General features: G+C 40.4%; 1 protein-coding gene across 1 annotated transcript in view; it reads left to right on the top strand.

Moving 5' to 3' along the window:
* Window positions 1-22,846, top strand: part of ZNF385B (zinc finger protein 385B) — a 408,564-nt gene that overhangs the window by 103,975 nt on the left and 281,743 nt on the right. Inside the window, exons 2-3 of the mRNA XM_004577002.2 lie at window positions 3,114-3,264; window positions 3,959-4,275. Of these exons, the coding sequence (XP_004577059.2) occupies window positions 4,005-4,275 (271 nt within the window). The 5' untranslated portion in view covers window positions 3,114-3,264; window positions 3,959-4,004. The remainder of the gene's footprint in view (window positions 1-3,113; window positions 3,265-3,958; window positions 4,276-22,846) is intronic.

Below are 22,846 nucleotides of genomic sequence, written 5' to 3'. Positions count from 1 at the left end.
AATGTTGATATGTAGGTGTGGTAGTAAATATCTGAAAATAGTTAATTTGTTAGAAAAAGTAAAAGTTAAAATGTTTCCCTTTGCTCCTTTGCATTGAGGCAATTATTCAGAAGTTTTGTATTGATAAGTTTCTGTTTAATTGGTGACTGTTGACTTCCCAGCCAGCTCCAGTAAGTTTATTTTTGTCCCCACTTTTAGGTTTGTTAAATTATTAAGGTAATCTTTGTTCTCTGTCTCATTAAGTTCTCATTGTTATAACATTTGTATGAGAACAACTAATTGGATAAATGCTTAATGATAATTCAGACATCAGGGAAAGTTAAAATGCGCCAACATGGGAAGCAGTTCTTACAGCAGACTCATAGAATGACAATCTCAGTAGCACTCAGCGGCCTCAGAATCAGCCCAAAAGGCATTCTGGTCTGGCAGGATGAGAGAGCTTATCAGGCGTGGAAAGCCAGGACACTGTTGCAAAGAGTGTTCCTCTGTGAAGAACCTCAGTGGTCTGCGCCCCAGTGCAAGAAATAGCCGTTAAAGATGGTTGTGCTCTTCTCTCAACTGGGGGAGAGAACTTCCACTTTGTGTGTGGCCTTGTCTAAGGACTCCTGGGCGTGTTGTGGATTCAAGAGGCTTCCACAGCATAAGCATCATGTGTCAAGAGCATCAGGTGATCACTGATATCACACATAAGATTGCTAATTTGTTAAATTCACTACAGCCACTGTGTACTGACTTCCCATGCAGGATCTGTATCTTAAGAGTTGCAGTAAAATTAAAATGTGAAGGAGTGATATGGCTAAAGAAAATTGTGTTCCTTGGGAGCAACAGGTCAGCAACTCCCTGGAGGAGGTCAGTTGACTTATGATATGTTGGTTGGAGATGGGCAGTGGATTACTACAGAGCACCAAGCACAGCTACCTCAAGCTGCGCCTACTCATATTTGGGATGTAGCATTGTGGGCTTGGGAGAAAGTTGATACCGGATCTGAATTTTCAGGCAGTTATACAAAAGTCATCCAAGGAGCCAGAGAAACTTACGCTGATTTTATAGGATGGTTGACAGATTGCTTAGAAAAACAGGTCAGGTATGATACTGTAGAAGATCAGGCTGAAATTCACTGCTTTACATAGAACCTAACAGTTGGAAAAAAGGTCAGCTTTTCTAGCAAACACTGAAATCTGTGGATACTCTGTCTAAACAGTTAACTGGCCTTAGAATGTTTATTTGTTTTGTTCCGGTTTTGTTCATACTGATCGATGTTGTGTATATTTCAGAATCTAGCAACTGCTTGTGAGAATGCAGACCATGTGGGGGCATAGCCATTGGGAGTGACTGCTCATGAGATGGATCCGTGAACTAGATGAGATAGAAAGAGACTTCCGAACCCCAGAAAGGCAGGGCCTACGCCCCTAATCAGCAGGAAGCAGCTACAGAAGATGATTCTGCGTCCCTCAGCAACCCTTAGAATTAAGGATTGGGAGGTCTCTAAGGGGGAATATGGTAAAGTAGGCAGCTAGTTCAGGGTCATGAGCTTGGAAGTCACTCCCTCAGCCTGTAGTGGATACTGACAGGACCCCCACCCCTGTGTACCAGCCTGGAGACATCATGTGGGTTAAGAGACATCACCCACAAACCCTGAACCTTGCTGGAAAGGACCTTACCTGATGATCCTGAACACTCCCATGGCCATGAAGGTGGCTGAAATCAACCCCTGAATTCATCATTTCTAGCTAAAGAGGGCCATATCTGACCCGGAAGAAAAATAGACTGTTCAACATACTGGAGTACCCTTAAAGATAAGACTGTGGTTCTGCATGATGCTTCTATTTTGTATGAATGGGAACTCTGGGATACAACCATTAGCAAATTAAACTTTAGGACCCTGCCAGTGTTCTGGACTACATGTGACTGAGTCAATGATTTGACTCGGGTGTTAGAAGAGAAGTGGGGAATGTTATGGAGTGGAGCCAGTGATTGCTCCTTCACCTCTCCTTGCATACTCTTCCCCCCACATCCTAATTGAGCCAGGATGTTGGATGCAGATGAGTCCAGTTAGTCTTTTTAGCTACAAGCCCAGTTCCTGTTCCTGCCCATCCCAGTGAGAGCCAATTAACTCCTTAACTCACAACACATAGGTAGTCACTCCTGCCCACCTGTGACTCACCTATCAACTGAGAGGAGAGGGTATTGCATTGCTGCGTAACCACTCCCCTCACAAGCCCCTTTAAAAGGCCCGTAAAGTGGAGGCTTGCTCTCTTTCTGGTCAGGTGCTTCCGTTACTCTGGCACCTTGACTCTTGGCTGATCCAGAACAGGAAATCCCCTGAGCATGGTCCCTGTATATTGCTTTGATTGGACTTGTGATCTGTTATTTTAGTATGTTCTGTTATCACCAAGCTTGGTTAATAAAGACTCATTAATAAAACGTTAGACATGTCTGGTGTGATCTCGCTCGCACCCTGTAACAATCTCATTTTTAAAAATTTTGAGCCAAATACATTGTTAAAATCACAATGATAACTAATGAAGATGCTCATAAGCCTGGTGTTAAATTATTGGGGAAATACGTATTTTTTTAAAGATTTATTTATTTTTATTACAAAGTCAGACATACAGAGAGGAATAGAGTCAGAGAGAAAGATCTTCCATCCGATGATTCACTGCCCAAGTGACCGCAACGGCCGGAGCTGAGCTGATCTGAGCCGATCTGAAGCCAGGAACCAGGAACCTCTTCCAGGTCTCCCACGCAGGTGCAGGGTCCCAAGGCTTTGGGCCATCCTCGACTGCTTTCCCAGGTCACAAGCAGGGAGCTGGATGAGAAGTGGAGCTGCCGGGATTAGATCTGGCGCCCATATGGGATCCTGGCGCGTTCAAGGCGAGGACTTTTAGCCGCTACACCACACTGCCGGGCCCAGAAATACATATTCTAAGGGTGTGTTTTGACAGACCTGCTTTGAAATCTTCCTTAGGTTGTGACTCAACATTATATTCTGACCTAAATAATCGATGAAAAACATCAACATTTAGAAGTAAATAACATTGTCTGATTCTCATTTATGCCTTTTCAACCACCAGTTTGCCATAATACGTGATTTCTGTTATTTTGTATTTCAGATGTTCAGCATTTCAACTTCATCAAAGATTAACTTGATACTCATGGGCTAATCCGGGAGCCTAAAAACAATTTGTTTCACTACGCCTGTAAGGAAATATGCCCAAATTCCCATCGGTTGATTTGCTGGAAAGTTTTTAGAACACACCTAATGTAAGTTGAAGGTGCTCTTTGGTCTTTGTTACACTCCCCCCAACTAGGGCATGCCACTGTGTGCTGGTATGCAGGGTGTATGGATTGCATATGCATTCACATGAACACACATACCTTTGCACAATTCTGGGTTCATCTCATCATTTATTCCTTTCATGCTTCAATGGATATTTAATTGTCATATAAAAGGAGCAGAACCAAGGACATTCTTACTTCTAAATCCAGAGACAAGATGGTTGTTCCCATAGGGCTTATACTCTAACATGGAGATGGATGTAAGCCAAATAACAGCACAAATACATAGGAAGCCAGCACTGTGATGGGTGACTTTAAGAGAAGCTGTAGGTGTTACAAGACCATAGAACCAGGCCCTGCTTTGTGTCCAGGGTCAAAACAGGTTCCCTGGAGAGGGATATGTGCTGGTTAAGATCTCAGGTGATCAAGGGTTAAAAACTCAGGGAGTAGGAGCATATGGGAGGAGAGGGCAGGGACTCAGTCCAGGGTGCTGCAGGCAGAAGGAACTCATGTTCAAAGATCATATATGCTCAGTGAGGGAGTTTCAATCTTATTTTCCAGGGGAACCTCTGAAAAGCTGAATGGCTTTTCGCTTGAGCCATACCGCTGAAAATTAGTTGTACCTGTTGTAAAAGAGGAAGACTTATTTGTTCTTAGGCGTATATACTTTGATTTCCAGGTGATATAGCCTCCTTCAGCCCCAACACCACCTTGAAGATGGAATTATGAATATGGCAGCTTTCCTACGGGGCTGGGAGGAGAAGGGGATAAAGAGCGACAGGCCCGAGGCTCAGCTGAGTAAAGAGAAAAAGAAAATCCTGTTCTCCTTCTGTGAGGTCTGCAACATCCAGCTGAACTCGGCTGCACAGGCCCAGGTGCACTACAACGGCAAATCCCACCGCAAACGAGTCAAACAGCTGAGTGATGGGCAGCCCCCGCCCCCAGCCCAAGGATCTGGACCGCTGCTGGCCAGCCCCAGCAGCAACACCAGTGCAGGTAGGAATTTTGCTTGGGACTGGAGGAAATGGTTCTGTTCTAGAAATGAAGGACTTCAAGCAACACTTTAATTTGAAAACAACTTCACTATAGTAAACTTCTACAGGTAAAATCCAGGGGCTGTTACATTCCAGTGTGTCTTGCACCTCCTCCCTCCTCCAAAACACATACAGAGAATTTGGGTTTTGGGCCGTAGTCTGCCTACATTCACACAGTGTATGAATATTTCCTAATGTAGTTTTTAAAGATGTATTTCACGTATGTGGTTCAGATAAATCTTTTCCCCCACGCCTCAAATTCAGCTTCCTTGGGTTTCTTTCATCTGCTTTATGTGGAGTGGTGTACTACTTGATAGCATATAAAAAGCTACAGCTTTATTTATCACATCCCGTGGTGCAAGAAAGGAGCATTAATCTTCTGTGTTAGACTTGTCATATTCTTTTAGAGACTTACCAGTGCGATGCTGGTGGTGTTCTAACAACAGAAACAAGTAATGCTAAAATCAGCAAGGTTTACCTTCTGGCCCTGGAGCATTCACCACATTTGCTTGCTGCTCACCCTATTTTCGTGGGCTGGATAGAGGTGGAAGGATAAGAATGTTTGGATTCCTGCATCTACCCTGCATTCTAAGCAGTCTTCCAAATTCTGTGTCTTACCCCCTCGGGCATCCCTTTCTTCTTCACACGGTTGATCACTGCATGGTTCCCCTGTGGCAGAACTAAAGACAAATGTGAGATTTAATGCTGTTAGTCTGTGGTGAATTTTTCTATGAAAGATGGGCCTGGTGTGCAGGTTTCAGGTGGGAGGCCAAGATGATCCTCCCTCTAAATGTGGTGGACAACCTCTAGATTCTACTCCAGCAAGTGTTGGTTCTACTAATGAGACCTGTGCTTGGAGTGGAGAGGAACCAGTTGTTGGAATTGCACTCGGTGCTCTCGTGTGCTTCTGGTGAACCAAAGTTATTCCATGACCCTCAGTAAGCACCAGTGAAAACTGTGGATGTATCTGTATGCTGTAAATAATTTGTATATTTAAAGCTAAACCTGACTACTCCGTGTGTGATTTAGTTTCCTTTGGCTACATTTTCTTAGTCAATCCTTAACACGACTTACAAGAATATATTAAAAAAAAAAACCCTGCACAACGCAAGATACACTGTTTTAATAGTGGTTTTCTCTTTCTTCTGTTTATTGGAATGTTAATTATTCAGATGTATTAGCATACTTAATTTGCATGCTAAAATATGGTTATTTTTTTCTCTGTCCTCCTGTCAAACAAAAACAAAAATGTAGACTCTGGGAGGCAGAGGTGATGATTCAAACCATAGATTGCTGCCATCCTGTGTGAGCAACCTGGGTTGAGTCAGACATTTACCCAGTGAAATAGCAGATGTAACACCTCTCTGTCCTCCATCCCTTTCTTTCTCTTTCTCTGTCTGTCATACACACACATACATCAATATATTAAAGCAAGTTTAGGTATAATCAGTGTTAGGTTAAATTCTGATTTCTTAATCAGAAATGTCTATGGCTACCATAGCCACTTAACATATTTCCAGGCCTACTTAATGACAGGAGATATTTTCTATGATAAAATGCTAACAGAATAAGTATGCTGTGTACTGTTTAAGATCTAAGTTCCGTGAGGAGCAAGGCTGACATGGTTCTGTACTTCCCAAGTCACTTTTCTCAGTTTTGATCTGTTTCTGCTGGGTAGCAGCAACTTTAACACATTTGCACCGCTTAACTTATTCCTCTTGGCCTGGCCAAGCTTAGGTGGTGTTTCTCACTCAGTCCCCTCTGTGACCTGCTCTTTTTAGTCCAGGTGGTGGGAGACGTAGAGAATGGAGAGGCAGAAGTTGTGTTGCCTTTACAGCTTTGGCAAGGATGTAGTACTCATCTAGGTTGGTGATTGCTTTTCTGGCTGTCTTTGTGGGACATAGGTGCTGGTAGCTGACTGATGGATAAAGGACTGAACCTAACAGGTTTGTATAGCATTGCAGATCCTTTGTGAGATAGCTGTTGTCTTCAGCTAGTTACAGAAGTCTCCAGTGCTTGGCCATGTGTGACTTTTCACCCATGCTGGCAATCCTGGAAAGATTTTGTCCTTTGTTCTGATAATTTACTAAATCTTCACACTTGAGGTAACATTGATAATCTGTCTGAGAACTAACATTCCTCTTTGACCTGGAATTTCCGAAACACCAGCAAATAGAGGTGGAACAGGATGTAGGGAATTTCTCCTTCCCTCTCAGCTAGCACAGGGAAAAACTAGTCATTCTACTGATAGAATGTGTACCAATTAGGTGACACCTGTGGGCCTCATGTGAGCTAGATCGGGGAAAAACCAGGTTGGGCTGACTGTTCCTACTGGTGCAAGCATGAATTAGAATGGGTGAGGGTTGGTTGGGCTTTGCCGTAGCACCAACTGGCAGAGGCTGGCACTGGGGGCTAAATCTGTCAAGTTAAACTCCAGAACCACCTGGAGAGTGCATAATCAGGGAGTGGAACAGGCCTAGTAGGGAAGTAGTGGGCATCTCCATCTTGGGTTACCACTCCCACTGGAGAGCATGAAAACCAGGACAGGGGCAGGAGTGGCTAGACAGAACGGCACCCGCCAGTATGTGTGTGGGCTGGAGAGTAGGGCTGGTTGGGTTTAACTAGGCTTCAATTCCCATTGACATGGGAGCTAAATGGGATGTGAGACAGACTTAATAAGTCTGCGGTACACACTAGCAAGCATGGGGATCAGGGTAGGGGCAGGCCTGGTGGAGGTTATGAGGAGTCGCCCCAACTAGGTTGAAACTCCCACTGGTTTGTGTGAGGGCTGAGTATGAAGTAGGCAGGATCAGGCTGGACTGCAACACCCATTGGTTCGCGTGGAAGACAGGGCTGAAAACAGAACTGACCCAGCAATTGCAACGACCAGCATGTGCATAAGTTGATTGTGGCGTGACAAGGTGCTGGACTCTGTACTGGCAAGCACACACAAGAACCAGGTCTGGGATCACCTCAGATGAAGTTTCTTTGGAGATCCTTCCAACTGAACTGCTGATCTCAGAAGCCCAATCATGAAGAGACTATGTCAACCAGTGGATTCTGAATAGATTTCATTGTGATTGGAAGGGCAAGATTGGCAGCAATTCAGAACTGTTGAACTATCAAAACTATTTGAGCAGAACCCTCGGAGCATGCCCTACATGGGGGACCTGGGATGAGTGGGGCTTCTCCCTTTCTTCCTTGACCCCAGACACGGGTGAAAAAAATGATTAAAAGAGAAAAATCCTTTGCAGACATATAAAGGAGTGTCTTCCTAGTTCCATGGGAACAGAGGTGGAAATCACAGTTGCTTATGCATATCTTACAAAGGCAGTGACAACTATTGGGATTTGGAGCTAAGTTCTATGAGTTGAATTTCTGTTTCACTCTAGTTTTTATCCATCATGAGACCCCTTATTTGATTCAGACACCAAAGCTCAGGTGTGATTTCCCCAGCATATCACACCTTTCTAAAGAAACAGTTTCCCACAACCCAAGCTTCCCAAGTCCAGATAAAGTTGACTATTTCTCTCCATGTAGGGCAGCCCTCACTTTTCTGTCTGCTGTCTGAGGCTGAAATCTCTTCCTCATCCTGTAATACCCACTGCAGTACTATCTTCCCACCATTTTTATGCCATTTTCCTTTCTCGTCCTCTAAGAAATACCTCTGAGCTTAAGAAATTCAAAACAACTGATAATAAAGGAGTGGTTGTGTGAATTTAATGGTAAGGAGTGTTGTCTGGATGGTTTGATAAATGCCATGTTGGAGATCCACCCCTTGAGTGGATCTGCCCTGTCGGAGATCCACCTGAGTTCTTGGATTTCTGCCCAATTCACTAATGATACTAAAACTGATGATCCCACAGTGGAGGTGATTGTATCTAAAAAGGGAGTTTCCACATTTCTTGCTCGTGTCATTGGGAAATGGTTAAAACTGGGAGAGGAGGTCTGTTGTGCCCCTTTTCTGCTTCTGGAGCATCCCATGGAAGGACAGGATAAGATCACAGAGCAGAGTTCCAAGATAGCAAAAGCAGCAACTACTGCATTCTTTTGGTCAGAACTGGTCAGTCACAGGTCAGCTTCAATGCAAATGTAGGGAAATTTTTGAACAGAAAAGTTTGCTTCATATGCAAAGAGAGAGAGAGAGAGATTGAGACACAGAGAGAAAGTCAAAGAGCTTTACTCCCCAGATGCCTGCCAATAGTCAGGACTGTGTAAAGCCAGGAGCCAGAACCGCATCCTGGTCTCTAACGTGGCTGATAAATAGAGGCACACAACCTGAGCCATCATGAGTTGCCTCCCAGGTTAACATGAGCAGAAAGCTGAGTACTGGAACTGAAAGTGTACACTGATAGGGGGTACAGGTGTCTGTCCCAAGCAGCACATAGCTCATGACACCACACCTGCCCCAAGAAGTGGCATCTTTTCTTGGGAATTTTAAGGTCAAGTGTAAATAGAGTTTGTTGGGCATACTTTGCTGGGTGAAGGCAAGGGTGACAGAGTAATGGTTAATAAAACCGTGGAAGTAGTGAAGATGTGGGTTTAGAAGTGGGAATAGGAAACAGGTCGGTTGTCAGTTGGAGCATTGTCTATGCCTCTGCTCTCGTATTTGTGCTTTTCTTTGATGAAACAAATGCTCTGTTTTCTTCTTTTCTAATTTGTTTTCTCTTTGTGCATTCTCTCTCACCTATTCTACATTAAAGCAATAGTTAAATTGGTATCATACAGCTTCTAGGGTCAAGACACTAAGGTAGATATTATATAACTATTAAAATGTGTGGGAGCTTTTAATGATATAAGCCACATTTCTTGCATTGGGTTTCACAAATTTTAAAATGTTAAGTGCATCCTCAAATAACATTTGCACATTTGAAAAGCATTTAAACTTGACCATGTAGTGTTGTATAATCGCCACAAGATGGTGCCACAAGTATATTGAAAGCCAGATATTTTTTCATTCTGTTCTCAGATCAACATTACATCAAAATCTATCAATGAGCAGGAACAGCAAAGAAGTACCATTCGCAGGACAGAGGTTGCGCTTGGATGTTTGTGTTTGAACAAAACATGCTCAAATGACATGGTTCTCGAGCATCCCATTGGCACTAGGCAGAATCTGTGGGGAATATATCTGTATGTACGTGCACAAGTGTGTACTCATTCACTCTCTGCACTCATTCACAGGAGAAGGGAAGAGAGATCTTCCTCAGGTTTACAGGATTAAATATTGCCATTTAAACATTAATATGGCCTCATGTCGGGAAAAAAACCTGGTCTGGGTTAAGAGATGCTAAAGATGAACATAAGGTTAAATGATGCAGACTTATGTTTGTGAGATAGCTGCAGAGATAGGTTTAGAATCTGTCAGTAAGTTAGTATCTTTTACTTCTGCAGTAGAAACATATGGTTTTAAATACTTAGTTTTTAAAAATAGTTGTTGAAAAAGTCTGCTATTTGTCACTTTGACTTTTACAAAGCATAATTACCATCGTGAAAGGAAAGCAAATTACTCATGAAAATTTCTACCAACAGTGTATGAGGTAAGTAAATCATTTTGGTGGGAGGCGGCAGGGAGTTAAATTATCATTTATAATGCGCTTATCTTTCTATATCTCTTGATTATCAGTTCATAAAATCTTGTTCACAGAGTAATTACTGTGCAGCTAGTGTACTGGGTGGTACCAGTATGACTTCCCGAGATTTTCATGAAAGGATAGAAAGGGAGAAGGTCTTTAGTCAAAGTACGACACATTAGATTTTTGAGAAAATGTCATCTGTTTTCGCAGCACAAATCCTAAAACCTTAGAAAGGAAAGGCCAGAAATTTTTTATTTCTTGGAATAATTCTGATGTGCTGATGTTGAGTAGAAGGAATAGTGACTCCGTTTTCTGATTCTGTGTCTATCCCGAACTTATCACTTCTTTGGTTTCCAGATGTTTTATAAAATCTTAAGTGGATCTTAAGCAAGAACAGTGTTAGTGTCCCATGTCTATTTTTGTAACATATTCACAATTTGAGATTCACTTTGAGTGGCATATTGAAATTGAGGTTCCTTATAAATGAGAGTAAAGCAATTTAGAAATAGAGTCAAGGCTCAAGCTAGTTCCAGTCCCCCCAAATCATTTGATTTTAAGACAGATCTTAGCCATTTGAGGTGAGGTTAGAAACCTAGGGCTCTACCTGATACAAATATGAAAAAGTCATTATGGGACAGCCCCACATTCTGTACACGTGATGAAAAATATTAACGAGGAGTAGCATCTATTATGTAAATACAGAACATTAAGGAATCAAATATAAAGGACTTCCAATGGGATTTTTTTAAAACTTTAAAAGAGTGGTTGGATTTCAGTTTTAGAGAAGGACATAGTCTTGCTCAAAAATGCATTGGACTATGAACATTTACATATATTATAGAAGATAATCAATCATGAATCTTTAGATTTGGAAACCAACTACGCCTTTTCCTATGAAACCCAAGTGTTAGACAGCTTCAGGAAGTGTTTGATGCATGAATGATTTGAATCATCAAAGGCATTCTTGAAATCTTGATGCCTTACTGGAAAAGAAGTATTGTCCGTTTAAAGCTAATCTGGGGGAGAAGCATGTAGTGTATGGTACAGTGGAAAGTTAAGATTAATAAGTTCAGTTTCCATTGTGCTTCCCAGTGGGTTGTCACGTTGGCTGCCCAATTTCCTTCACACAAGTGTTGTACTTTCATGTGTTGGTAGAATCACAACCAAGAGGCTATTGACCATTGTTCCCAGTTAGGCAATCTGTGGGATGCTACAACTGAATGAGGGGTTGGCATTTATTATTGGTCTTTGCGATTTTTCTTTAGCTGGTTCTTGGGCCAGCACATTTGCTGTTCTCATTGTGTGCAACATTTACAAAAGGAACGTGTGTGTGTGTGTGTGTGTGTGTGTGTGTGTGTGTGTGTAATGGACTGGGTATACTGACATTCACCTCATATTGATGTACTTTGTATAAAAAGTTTGCCCTCTGATGAGCTTGCATTGTCATCTAAGGACTCTTAATCTGTAGGCGCAGTGAGTTCCTATATGGATGTGGTAAAATAGGTGTACAGGGATTTTGCTTTTGATCCTGAGCTGTTACTCAGCCTGTCAGGTAATCAGTTACCATTAGGAGCTGCAGTAACTCCATCAAACCATCAGGACCCCATTTCAGTTGAAGAAATAATTTACTAAATTGTGTTGTGCTGCCAATAAGTGTAGTTTTCTTCTTCATGAAGAGAATGACTGTTTGATGTATTCTAAATATAGGGTCAGAGCTGCACATTCTACTCTTTCAGTGGATAAGAAGAGTACTGTTCACATATATTCATCTATTAGCCCTTCCCAGTTGGATCTGGCTCCAAATGGCATACAGCAAATATTCTCAGAAGATAGTGAACGTTTGTCAGTCTTAAATTCAGCCTTATTATGTCCAAGTTCTTTATACAGTCACTTTCATAAAGTACTTTATAAATGTAATATATGCAACACCGTATTTATATCTCCTGGGAATAGTCTTTTTAAAAACAGACTTTAAAAATAAACAGTTTGCATATTGTTGGTAAAGAATATTACTATGTTTTCTGTGAGTGATAACAGAGACATTTACTTCATAGGGTGAAGTTTATTTATTTATTTATTTATTTTTACTTCCAACAGTGTCATGTGTGATGTTTAATATTCTGGATATTTTGCTTTTCAGCATAATGACAAAAGGCTGAGAAAATCCACTGTTTTAGGCTTTCCTCTGAAAATACATTCTTCCTTTTAAATTTTCTTTTGGAAAATTAAGCTAGATTAAAAAAATGTCAAGTCCTTTTGTGCTAGTGGAGTATAAAGTGGGTGATCAATAAATGGTTGATGTTACTGTTTTTTTAGAATCAATAACTCTGATTGGATTATTCTTCTTGCCTTCCAAGCCTATGCCCTAGTTTTGTCATTTTGCATTATTGCTGCATTATTGTTTTGTGTCCCAGTCTTAACACCATCTTTTCTCCCCCTTTCTGCTCATCCTGTAAAAACAGTGCTTTCAAATCTGTTGCCTCTGCAAGCGGCAACCTGCTTGAGCTCCATTTCCCAATCTATAACTTGATAACAGTTTAAGTGAACAGTTTACCTGCAACTCCTGAAATCGAAGAAACTCTGAAAACCCAAAGGTTTTGTAATGGATATTGATGGGGAAACTTGACCTGATCTAAGGTTAATAATAGCTTTTTTAAAAATTTCATTTAGATTGAATATGCACACATCTTGCAGTAGAAATGTCAATGTACCTGATTATAGATCCCACTGGTGGTATTCTGTAATTCATAGTATAGACAGAATAATGCCTTTGTGAAGACATTTAGGTTCTGCAGCTCTCAGTAAGTAAAGAGTTTAAATAATTGATTGAGAACCTGTACTCAAATATTACAATTTTATTTTAAACTTCTGTTAGGAAGCTTCATGTGCAGTTGTAATCAAGAGATTTTGAGCATACAGTCTCTTATGAGCGATTTTCTAAGACCAGGAAAGTTGTGACAGGCGAAGAAGAGCAGGGGTTCTAAGCGATTGTTGAATCCATGATACTCAATACCATTTTTCTGACTGCCCTCAGAGCTTTGTGAAGCACAAAACAGGTGGAACTTAGGTGGCAAAGTGGCTTTAAAGGAAGACATGTATATATGTATACAGGCACAACTACATGCTTTCCTGGGTCTTTGTCTCCAGGGAAGCTAACAGCCTAGAAGGTGTCAGCTCTACATGTAGGATACCCATTGGACTGCTGTGTTGATATTATGCCTAAGTGTCCTATTAATTAAATGTGCATCACTAATTTTCCAACACATATTTGAGATTGTGGCCACTACTAAGTGAGCCAGTAGTGTAACTAGAACTGAGCCCGTGGTTTACAGAAATTGCCATGACGGCATCCTGATTTGCTCTTTCTTTAGTGTATGGATGAGCACCTGAAAGTCACTCTAAAAATTCTGAATGAAACTTTAAATAGGTATTTTGCTACTCTTACCTGCTAGGAATTTCTTCAACTTATGTTTGTGATTTTTGATAAATGTTTCACACCCTTTGTGCTTTGCATTTTGCATGCACCTGTCAGAGTTCTGCATTTTGTGATCTGAAGTCATTGCTGCTTTGCTTTTTGAAGTCATTTGCTGTGCCTTGTTCAGATGGGGTCACTGGTCACTTGCATTTTATGTGTTAGTAACAAAAGAGGCAGGGCAGTCAAAGGTGAAGGGCTAGGTGTGGGGGTGGCTGAGAGAGGGATGTCTGGTTCATAGATTTTTTTTAAAGTAATGAACCAACATTATGATGTTGAAAATATTCTGTGTTTTGAATTTCTGTCTTTTGTTACACAGATTACTCTGAAAAATTTATCCTCTGATAACTTGGAGTGAAATTGGCAGTCTTATGCCCTGGCTCTAGCACAGCCCTCCACATAGTTACTGTTGTCCTTGTTTTGAGTTACACACAGGCACTTAGGAGTTAAGGGATATTTAACTTGCTTTTCAATCATCTGTGCCAAAAACACAATATTGGGAGGGGGTGTAATTGTAATAGCCTTTAATGATAATAGCCTGTAGCAAAGTCCAAGAAATTTACAGTTCTGTTGGTTTTTGCAGCCTTTATAAGTCCTCACATAGACTACTGATTTCTTCTCTGTATCCTGCTCATTGTTGAAAAGCCAGAGCTATTTTTAACGTTTACACAATTTCGATAGATGATTCTTCATTCCACAAGGTTTGGTGCTAAAGCTGTGGAGCCTCTCGTAATTATCTCCTTCTCGTGGTTTGCTTGAATTTGATCACAGTGGCTGATTTCATGCATTGATAATGAAGGCTTAGGTTGCCTGTTTCTCGGCATAAATTCACCTCAGACTTGTGCGTTGACAGTGCTTCTGGCTTCAGCACGCTTGGAGATATAGAATTGAAATTGCTCTGCTTTCTTTACAAATGACTCAGAGTGTGCCTGTCCTTCTCTAAAATGTTGCCAGCGTGTAAAGGATTTTCAATGAGCAGTGCAATAAGCCAGCAACTGAGAGGGTTTGGAGCGGCACTGATATAACGTGGTGCTGTCACACTGATAATCAAGGCTGGAGCCAAGTCTTGGTAGCACCGTGCTTTACCCTGGTCACATACTGGAAGTTTTGTGTATTGAACTTGGTTGCTCCTGAGGCTAGTGAGAACCCTGCCAGGATGTGGAGTGGACTTCCTAGCAGAGGTGAGCATTTTTATTTGAAAACTTGGATGCGGGGATCTGGGAGGTCGAACAGATTCTTCTGTCTTCTGTGTGTTGTGCTGAATCCTGTAGAGTCATCAGTTGTGCCTTATGTTGTACTGACAGATCCGAAGGGGCATAGCTGAAGAGCAAATATCTGATTCTTTTATTTGATGGGAATGTAACTCTTTGATGGAGGTGATCAGCATCCTTTTATTTCTGTGCTAGCTGTATGCTGGGGACATCTTACCAGTAGGTGACTTCCTTTGCATTTTAAACATTCAAAACTAGCCAGGGATATTATGTGATTTACTATCGTAACTGGAAGTAAGCAATTAACAGTGTTATTATGTGCTTCAGATATATAAGAAGGCTACAAGCTAAATGCGCTTTACGTAAAATCTTTGATGTGAAAAATATATAGGAGGAAACAAGTCATGTTTATGAGACAACTAAGAAAGTAAGTGAAATGGATTACATACTGGAGTCGACACCTTGTCAAGCTTGACATTATTAATAATTAGAAGTTACAACCTTTCGTGCATTGGACAACCTACAGTAATTGATTTCAGATGATAGTGTGTCAAATGAGAGGAGAAAATTAGCAGCATTTCTTCATAAAGCATGTTTTAATTGGATGTGATGTTTTCAGTGTAGCCAATTTTATCCTTTAAATGTAAATAAAGTGCTGGCACTCAAGAGAAGTTAAATGGCCAGATAATCATGCTCAAAAGGGTCTGATGTTACATTCCAATTCTAGGATATTTGAAAGGAAACTGGATAAGGGCAAGCTCAAAGTTAGCCTCTGGATGAATGGGTCCTGTGCCGAGATTCTGCTAAACTCTAAATCCTAGTGGGTGAGAAGCTGTTCTGAACAGGGGAAGAGTGTGAGGGTTATGCTACATTCAAATGAGATTATGCTTTTTCTGTTTCTGTTTAGTATGTTCAGTCTGCACAGGAATCTGTTTTAATTTGACTGGAAACTAACATGGCACATGTGATGTGTGTATGTGTTTTTCTAAATTTATGTGAGGCAGTTATTTTATAGCTTCCAGCTTTAAAGTTACAGATAAGTGTGCATTTGTTTGACAGAAGACTTGAGAACCCTGTTTACTGCCAGTACATGTAAAGCTTGGCTAAGCAAACACATCAGGAGCAAACCGTTTGTGTTCACCAATCTGTCTCGGCAAGTCCCAGGGCCACTATATTGCTAGAAGCCACTGTGTGCTTTTGAAAGCATGAAATTAGTTTTATACTGAACACATGGTTTCTGATTTAGTAGCTCTTTTTATGGTAATGGTCAATTTATGGTTCACTGCCAGTATTTCAGTGTTCTGTCAATTCTGATAGCCTCTAAGTTGTCTCTGTAAGATTTTTTTTTTTTTGAAGTGGGAAATTGGGAAAACCTAATTACATCCTGAAGAAGATGCTTGTACCTTTAGACTTATCTGCTCTCAAGATGCCTTGTCGTTTCTCCAAAGTTCCTTTCTACTGGGTAGCCTAGGTCCTGCAAATTTTAAAATTGCTAACGTCTGCCTCTGTGGACCTTCCCTAACATGTGGCATTAAAACAACTCTACTCTGAAATATACAGTGTTTGTTCATCTCAGTGTGTTTGTAGGAAACAACTTTCATGCTGACCATATTGTGTAATTCATCATTTTGCTCTCCTGCTTGTGTGTTAGTGCAACCTAGAGCAAGGCTGGAGAGAGTGAAACATTTAATGTTCGATATGCGTACATCTATGCTATGAGCAAGGTGAGTTACAGAAAAAAATTAAAACAGTCTGAGAGCATATTGAACGTTTCGAAAATGTATTCTATCATGCAGTTGTTTCATCTTGAGAGGCAAAAGCTCTTAAGTGCTCAAATGATAACAGTATTAAATGCAGGTTTTATTTGCTTTCACAGAATGATAATAGATGAAATGCACGTGTAAATGTGGTAAGAATGCTCTCCTGCTCTTTCGTTTCGATCAGAAAACAACCCTTGCTGAAAGTTCTGCTGATCACAATGCATTTTTAAGCAGAGGTGATTAAAATGGCCAGAGCATTGAGTTGAGTACTTATTCCTGAGCTGATTCTTATCACAGTGGACATAGAGATGTATGTGGATTAGAGTACACATTGGAATGGTTTTAATGTGCTTTTTCTCTCATGTGAGCTTGATAATGGGACAAAAACACTGTTGGAGTCTTGAATTTCAGAATTTTTTTCCCTTGCTAATCTTTGGATCTTTTCTTCAGCTACATGATTAAACAGGATTATGGATTTATGATAATAAAATATTATGGAAGTGCAGGGATATAATATATACTATTATAATTGGAAAAAAATTATGTTTAGATGAAGCACAATTTTAAATAGCACATTTTTCTTCTGTTCTTTGGGTAATGCCATGTCATAGCTCATCATCAAATTGTCAGGGGAATTTTGAATTAGATTTCAGCTAATGAATAAATATTTCATATTTATCACTTCCCCTAAGTTCATGAAACAAATTGGGTTTGTGGGTTGAGAATTAGGTTAGAGGACATTGGAATTTTCTCTTTGAAATTAATGATGATGTAATATGTATAGTAAATTGAAAATGTTTAAAGAAGTCATAGGACATTGAAATTCTCTTAGAATACTGAAACATGTCATATTACATAGAACATAAAAATATCAACTCTGAAGAAAAGAATATAATTTTTCAGTATTTGGCCGAAGTCAGTAGTAATTTCTCTTTAGAAAAATAGGTTTGTGCCTGGCATTATGGGTTAGTGGGCAAAGCCACCACCTGTGATGCGGGTATCCCTTATGTATCCCTGCTCCAGTTCTGACCCAGATTCCTGCTCATGCGTCTGGGGAAGGTTACAGAAGAGATTTCTAGTGTTTGAGCCCCTGTGGGCCCCTGCACCTATGTGGAAGACCTGTAAGAAGCTCTTAGCTCCCGGCTCTGTCTGCCCTATGCCTGACCAAGTTGGCCATTTGGGGAGTTAATTGGTGGTTGGAAGATCAATCAATCTCTCTTTGCATTGTGTGTTTAGCCCTCTTTATAATTTTTCCTTTCAAATAAATATATAAAATATTTAATATATTTAAAATATATATTTACTATTTTAAAAATAGAAAAGGCAGAGAAGTAGGTTTTAGGTAGTCATCATGAAGATAAGCATTTCATAAACTCGAGCAATTTGTGTCTTTTCACCTTTATATCAGATGATATCAGTCTTGAATTGCAGATGTGATAAATCCGTCTTAGTTGAGAAACATGATTGCAAAATCAGAGTGCATTCCAGCTTCATTGGACTTTCACAGTTACTTAAATCAATGCTTAGCTTGGGTAATTTGAAGTGTCTGTAGTCTTAAAAAATATGTGTGTGTATGTATATGTATATGTGTGTGTGTGTGTGTGTGTGTGTGTGTGTATAGAGAGAGAGAGAGAGAGAGAGGGAAAGAGAAAGAGAAAGGGAACTCAGTCTTTCACCCACTGATTGACCCTGTCCATACCCTCACTAGCTTTGGCTGGGCTATGTTAAACCCAGGAATCCCATATGGGTTTTCAATGGGTAGCAGGAATCTACATACTTGTGTCATCTTCCAATCCTTGCTAGATACGCTGGCAGGACTGGATAGAAGCAAGAGATGCTGGCACTAGACCTGGCACTCTGATACTGGATGGCAGTGTTCCAGCTAGCTGTGTAACAACAACACACTCCTCTGTAAATTGTTGTTGAAGTGATCATACTTTAATGAAAACATAGGCTCTTGCCTCAAAGCTTTATTTCCTTTTTCACTAAATTTTCAGTTTTGAGGAATGAACTAGGAAAACTTGTTTTATTCTTACAAAGCTTTATTTCCTTTTCCACTAAATTTTTAGTTTTGAGGAATGAACTAGGAAAACTTGTTTTGTTCTTACTAGATTTAGCATATAAAAATACACAGAACTTTCTGTCAGACTTTAATTTTACCTAAAACTCATTCTTTGCCCAGTGTAAGTATGTCCCAGGCAAAATTTTGGGGCATAATAATACATTTTACTAAAATTTGTGTTTGATCATATATTATAGTTAATGTGATAGCCTTACATACTTACCTTTTTTAAAAAACAAGATGTGTTTGAAAGCCAGAGCTGAAGAGGAAGGATGAGATAGATAGAGAGATTTCTATCCACAGCTTTATTCACCAGACAGTGGAAAAGGCCAGGACTGGGCCAGGCAGAAGCGAAGAGTGAGGACCTCATCCACGGCTCTGACATGGGTGCAGGGACTCAAGCATCTGCTGCTGTTTTCCCAGGCACATTGCAGGGAGCTGGTTGGGAAATGGAACAGCCTGAACTTGGACTCGCACCCATTTAGGATTCTAGTTGTGCAGATGGTGGTTTAATCGACTATGCCACTATACCAACCCCACTTATTTTTTCAATAAGAAAGTGAGTCTTCAGTAATGGCCTAGAAGATTTGTCCTACCAAAGCCAAAATGGACACTTTTGGCTCCTGTAAAAATGGTCAAATTCTAGGTTTATGCCTAGAAACCCATGTAGTAAGAAAGCTGCCATTTAAGAAACTTAACATGGGGCCCAGCACAGTGGCCTAGCAGCTAAAATTCTTGCCTTCAATGTGCCAGGATCCCATATGGGCACCAGTTCTAATCTTGGCAGCTCCACTTCCCATCCAGCTCCCTGCTTGTGGCCTGGGAAAGCAGTGGAGGACGGCCAAAAGCTTTGGGACCCTGCACCCACTTGAGAGACCCGGAAGAGGTTCCTGGTTCCCAGCATCGGATCGGCACAGCACCGGCCATTGCGCTAACTTGGGGAGTGAATCATTGGAGGGAAGATCTTCCTCTCTGTCTCTCCTCCTCTCTGTATATCTGACTTTGTAATAAAAATAAATAAATCTTTAAAAAAAAAGAAACTTAACATGATGTTGAAAATAGGATGATGACGCATAAATCATTAGTAAGTATATGGAAACCTCTAATTGCTAAGACAAACCAATAAAAGCAGCACATTAAACAGTAGTTGACAGCAATGATTTAAGTGAGTAATAGTGAGTATTATATAATTTCTAATAGTTGGTACTTGCAGCTGGAATATTTTAAGGATTTTTCTTCCTCAGAATGTTTAAAAATTGAATTTATAAATAGATTTTGTGTTGTTGTAATTAAGGTGTGTAATGAGAGAACTTTCCCCTTTGGGTCTTTTCCCTTACCCCTCTTGACTTCTGTTTAAGTATCCTTGGCTTTTAGGACTTCATTTTTCACTATTACGCCTTAAATTTCTCAGAATGGCAGACAAACTTGCAAACTTTCCTTAGAAGAAAACCCCCTGAATGATTATGCTTGCTATAGCAAAGTTAAATGGATATAATATTATGTGCCTATTGTGTACCTCATGCGATGTCTTTATTTACAGGCTAGTTTTTATTGAATCCTTGTGACAACTTTATAACATATTTAAAAGTAATACCCCTTGTAAACATGTTGAACTGTTTAATCAAAGCTTTGTTCCCAGCCGTGAGCTACCCCAGTTTTAACCACTCCAGAACAGAGCAGAACATTGTGACCTAACTCTCCATGTCACTCTTCCACATGGGGCAGCCTTGGCACAGCAGCATAAAGAGACTCTGTTCTGAGAGTCTTCGGCTCACATAAACCTGCATTGAAAAATCATTTTTGCTCGCTCAGCCTTTGGCCTTGCCTCCTTTTCTCTTGCTTCCTTGTATTTATCCACCCTGACTTTTTGTAAATTCAACAGGAATGATTAGATGTTAGTGTATAATTTGATTCTCAGAATGAGAAAAATGAAAAGTGAAACACATCCAATGTAACAGATTTTTTTTTTTTTTTTTGGTTAGGAAACTTTATAATCAGTCAATGATGTAGAGAAGAATGTGGTGAGAGAACTTTCCTTACCTTCACCTTTTTGTTCTTGGCCTGAAATGTCAGCTGCTTTCTCTTTGTCCTTCATGTCAAGCCAGGAAATGTATTTTGAGCACAGTTGGCTCTATTACATGTCAGAACAGTTAACTGAAGTTTTGAGAATGGATAGCTCTACCGTCTGAATAAAGTATTGTTCATTAAACTGTATGCCTTTGAACCAAATGTTCCTTTTTCACTTACTTACTAACTTGGTTCAGTTCTCAGTATATATAGCCTTAAAGGACAAATTCTTCTTTAATTCTGCTTTCTTAAAAATATCTATTGGTATATCCATATGAATTATTTTAGACTCCTTCTTCCCCCTACACAAACTCCTTATCAATCTATTTTTCACTTTTGCCTGGTCAGAAATGTTTCTGTGTTATGCATTATTTAGTTGCATAAGAGAGATTATTTGCTTTTAATTGCATAAGACACTAATCTTTTTGTGTCTATGCTTTTGGTAAGTGTTCTGATTCCTTTTCACCCTAAATAATTCCTTTATTCTAGTCCTCATGTTGACTCCAGTGTCTTATATGTACTTGAGGTCTATCTGGTTGTGATATGCATTCATGGCAAAATATCAACATGAATTCATAATGTAAATTTCAAAAGTTGAGTATTGGGGCTGATAAGTGGGGAAAGTTACTGCCTCCTGTATAGACACCAGTTCGTGTCCTAGTGTGCCTCTTTAGATCCAGCTCTCTGATAAAGCACCTGGAAGAGCAACAAGAAGATGACCGAAATGCTGGGGTCTCTGGGTTTGGGCCTGCCAGTAGGCCCCGAGGTCACCGATGGTGATGCAGACAGTGGCCTTCAGCCGCAAGAATCACCGGAGACAAGCTGGTGAGGAATGTCCATTTTATCACTCACAGGTTACAGGTTTTAAAGGATATGGAAGGGGAAGGCAGGAGGGAGCCTTCCTGCAGACCCTATGCCCACCAAAGATGCTGCAGATGGCTGTATGACACGTCTATTTTCCTAGATCTTCCGGTCATGTCAGAGGTCATGTTCAGGTGTACTCCCCTTGACCTTGTAGCCATGTTGGAGATCACACTTTACGTGTAGGCCTGAAGACTGTGCTTCAGGCCATGGGAAGGTTAGGCTTAAGCCACACCCTCCAGAAAGCAGGAAGGGGTCTGGGGCGATCTCCCCCACTTGGTCACTTGCACCCACAAGGAGACTCAGAAGAAGCTCTTGGCTTCTGGCTTTGTTCTGGACATTGTGACCATTGGAGAGTGAACAAGTAGTTAGATGTAAGATTTCTTTCTCTCACTTTCCTCTCTCTCTCTTGTGACTTCCAAATAGATAAAATAAATCTTCATTAAAACACTGAATGTCTTTCAAAAAACATTTATTTCTTTTTAAAATTATCCTCACAATTTGGAGAAATGCACTGGTAAGTGGTTACCAGTTTGGAGGACTCTTTTTTTTCCCTTTAGTTTACTCAAATTTGAATGCTATAGTTTAAAAATTCATGTCTTACAAAATTTTTCCCTTTTATCACAGTGTTGAGAGATGGGGCGTTATGAGAGGTGTTTTTGTATTAATGCTTCTTGTAAAAGGCTTGGGCCTGAGATCCACCTCTCTTACTCTCTCTCATGTGATGTATCCTGCCATTATGATGGAGCAAGAAGGCTCTTGCCAGATATAGGTCCTGACCTTGAACTTCTAGCCTTGAGAAGTGTAAAAAATAAGTGTCTGTGCTTGGTAATAAATTATCTAGTCTCAGGTATTATGTTTCAGCTGCTTAAAACAGACTCAGCATGCTTGTTTGCCCGGGATATTTTCTTGACAAATGGCAGTTGAATGAGAAGTAGACACTCCCCCAGGGAACACCTCAGCTGTCAGAGGTGAGGAACCTTCCCTCTTGTAGTTTCTTCCCAGGAGTCTCTAACACCACTGGGGTATTTGACCAAACAGCTTTGTGCTGACATTTCAGACTCAGTGTGTGAATTGCACTTGGAGCTCTGTGGTAATACCAGGTCTATTTTTCCTTGCTCTGGTTCACTCTCCTTTAGTGTTAGTTTTTAAGAAGATAAGAAGAGTGACTACACCAAGAACTCTGTTTTTTCTTACAAATTAAGGTAGTATTTCTTGACTCAAGAATTTAAGGGGGCACTAGGAAAGGGCCAACTGAACTTTGAAGAAATTATAAAATATCCAGGAATAACCAGATTTGAAAGTGAATCCACAGAGACTTCTCTTTGTGGCATTTTTCTGATTTTTGTGTGATTTAGACACATGACCTCCTTGTGTAGACTAGGCAAAGTAAACAGTGGATGCTGCTGCTGCAGTTATTAAAAAATCATTTAGTGGGCTGTGATTCATGCTTTAATTGGAGTAAGGACAAAAGAGAAATGACTTGGAAATGATCACTAATATCTGTCTTTGGTTTTAGGTGCA

Source organism: Ochotona princeps, chromosome 5 (genome assembly GCF_030435755.1).
Source record: "Ochotona princeps isolate mOchPri1 chromosome 5, mOchPri1.hap1, whole genome shotgun sequence".
Taxonomy (NCBI): domain Eukaryota; kingdom Metazoa; phylum Chordata; class Mammalia; order Lagomorpha; family Ochotonidae; genus Ochotona; species Ochotona princeps.
Note: the sequence above shows the minus strand (reverse complement) of the source record. Positions and strands in the feature narration are given on the sequence as shown.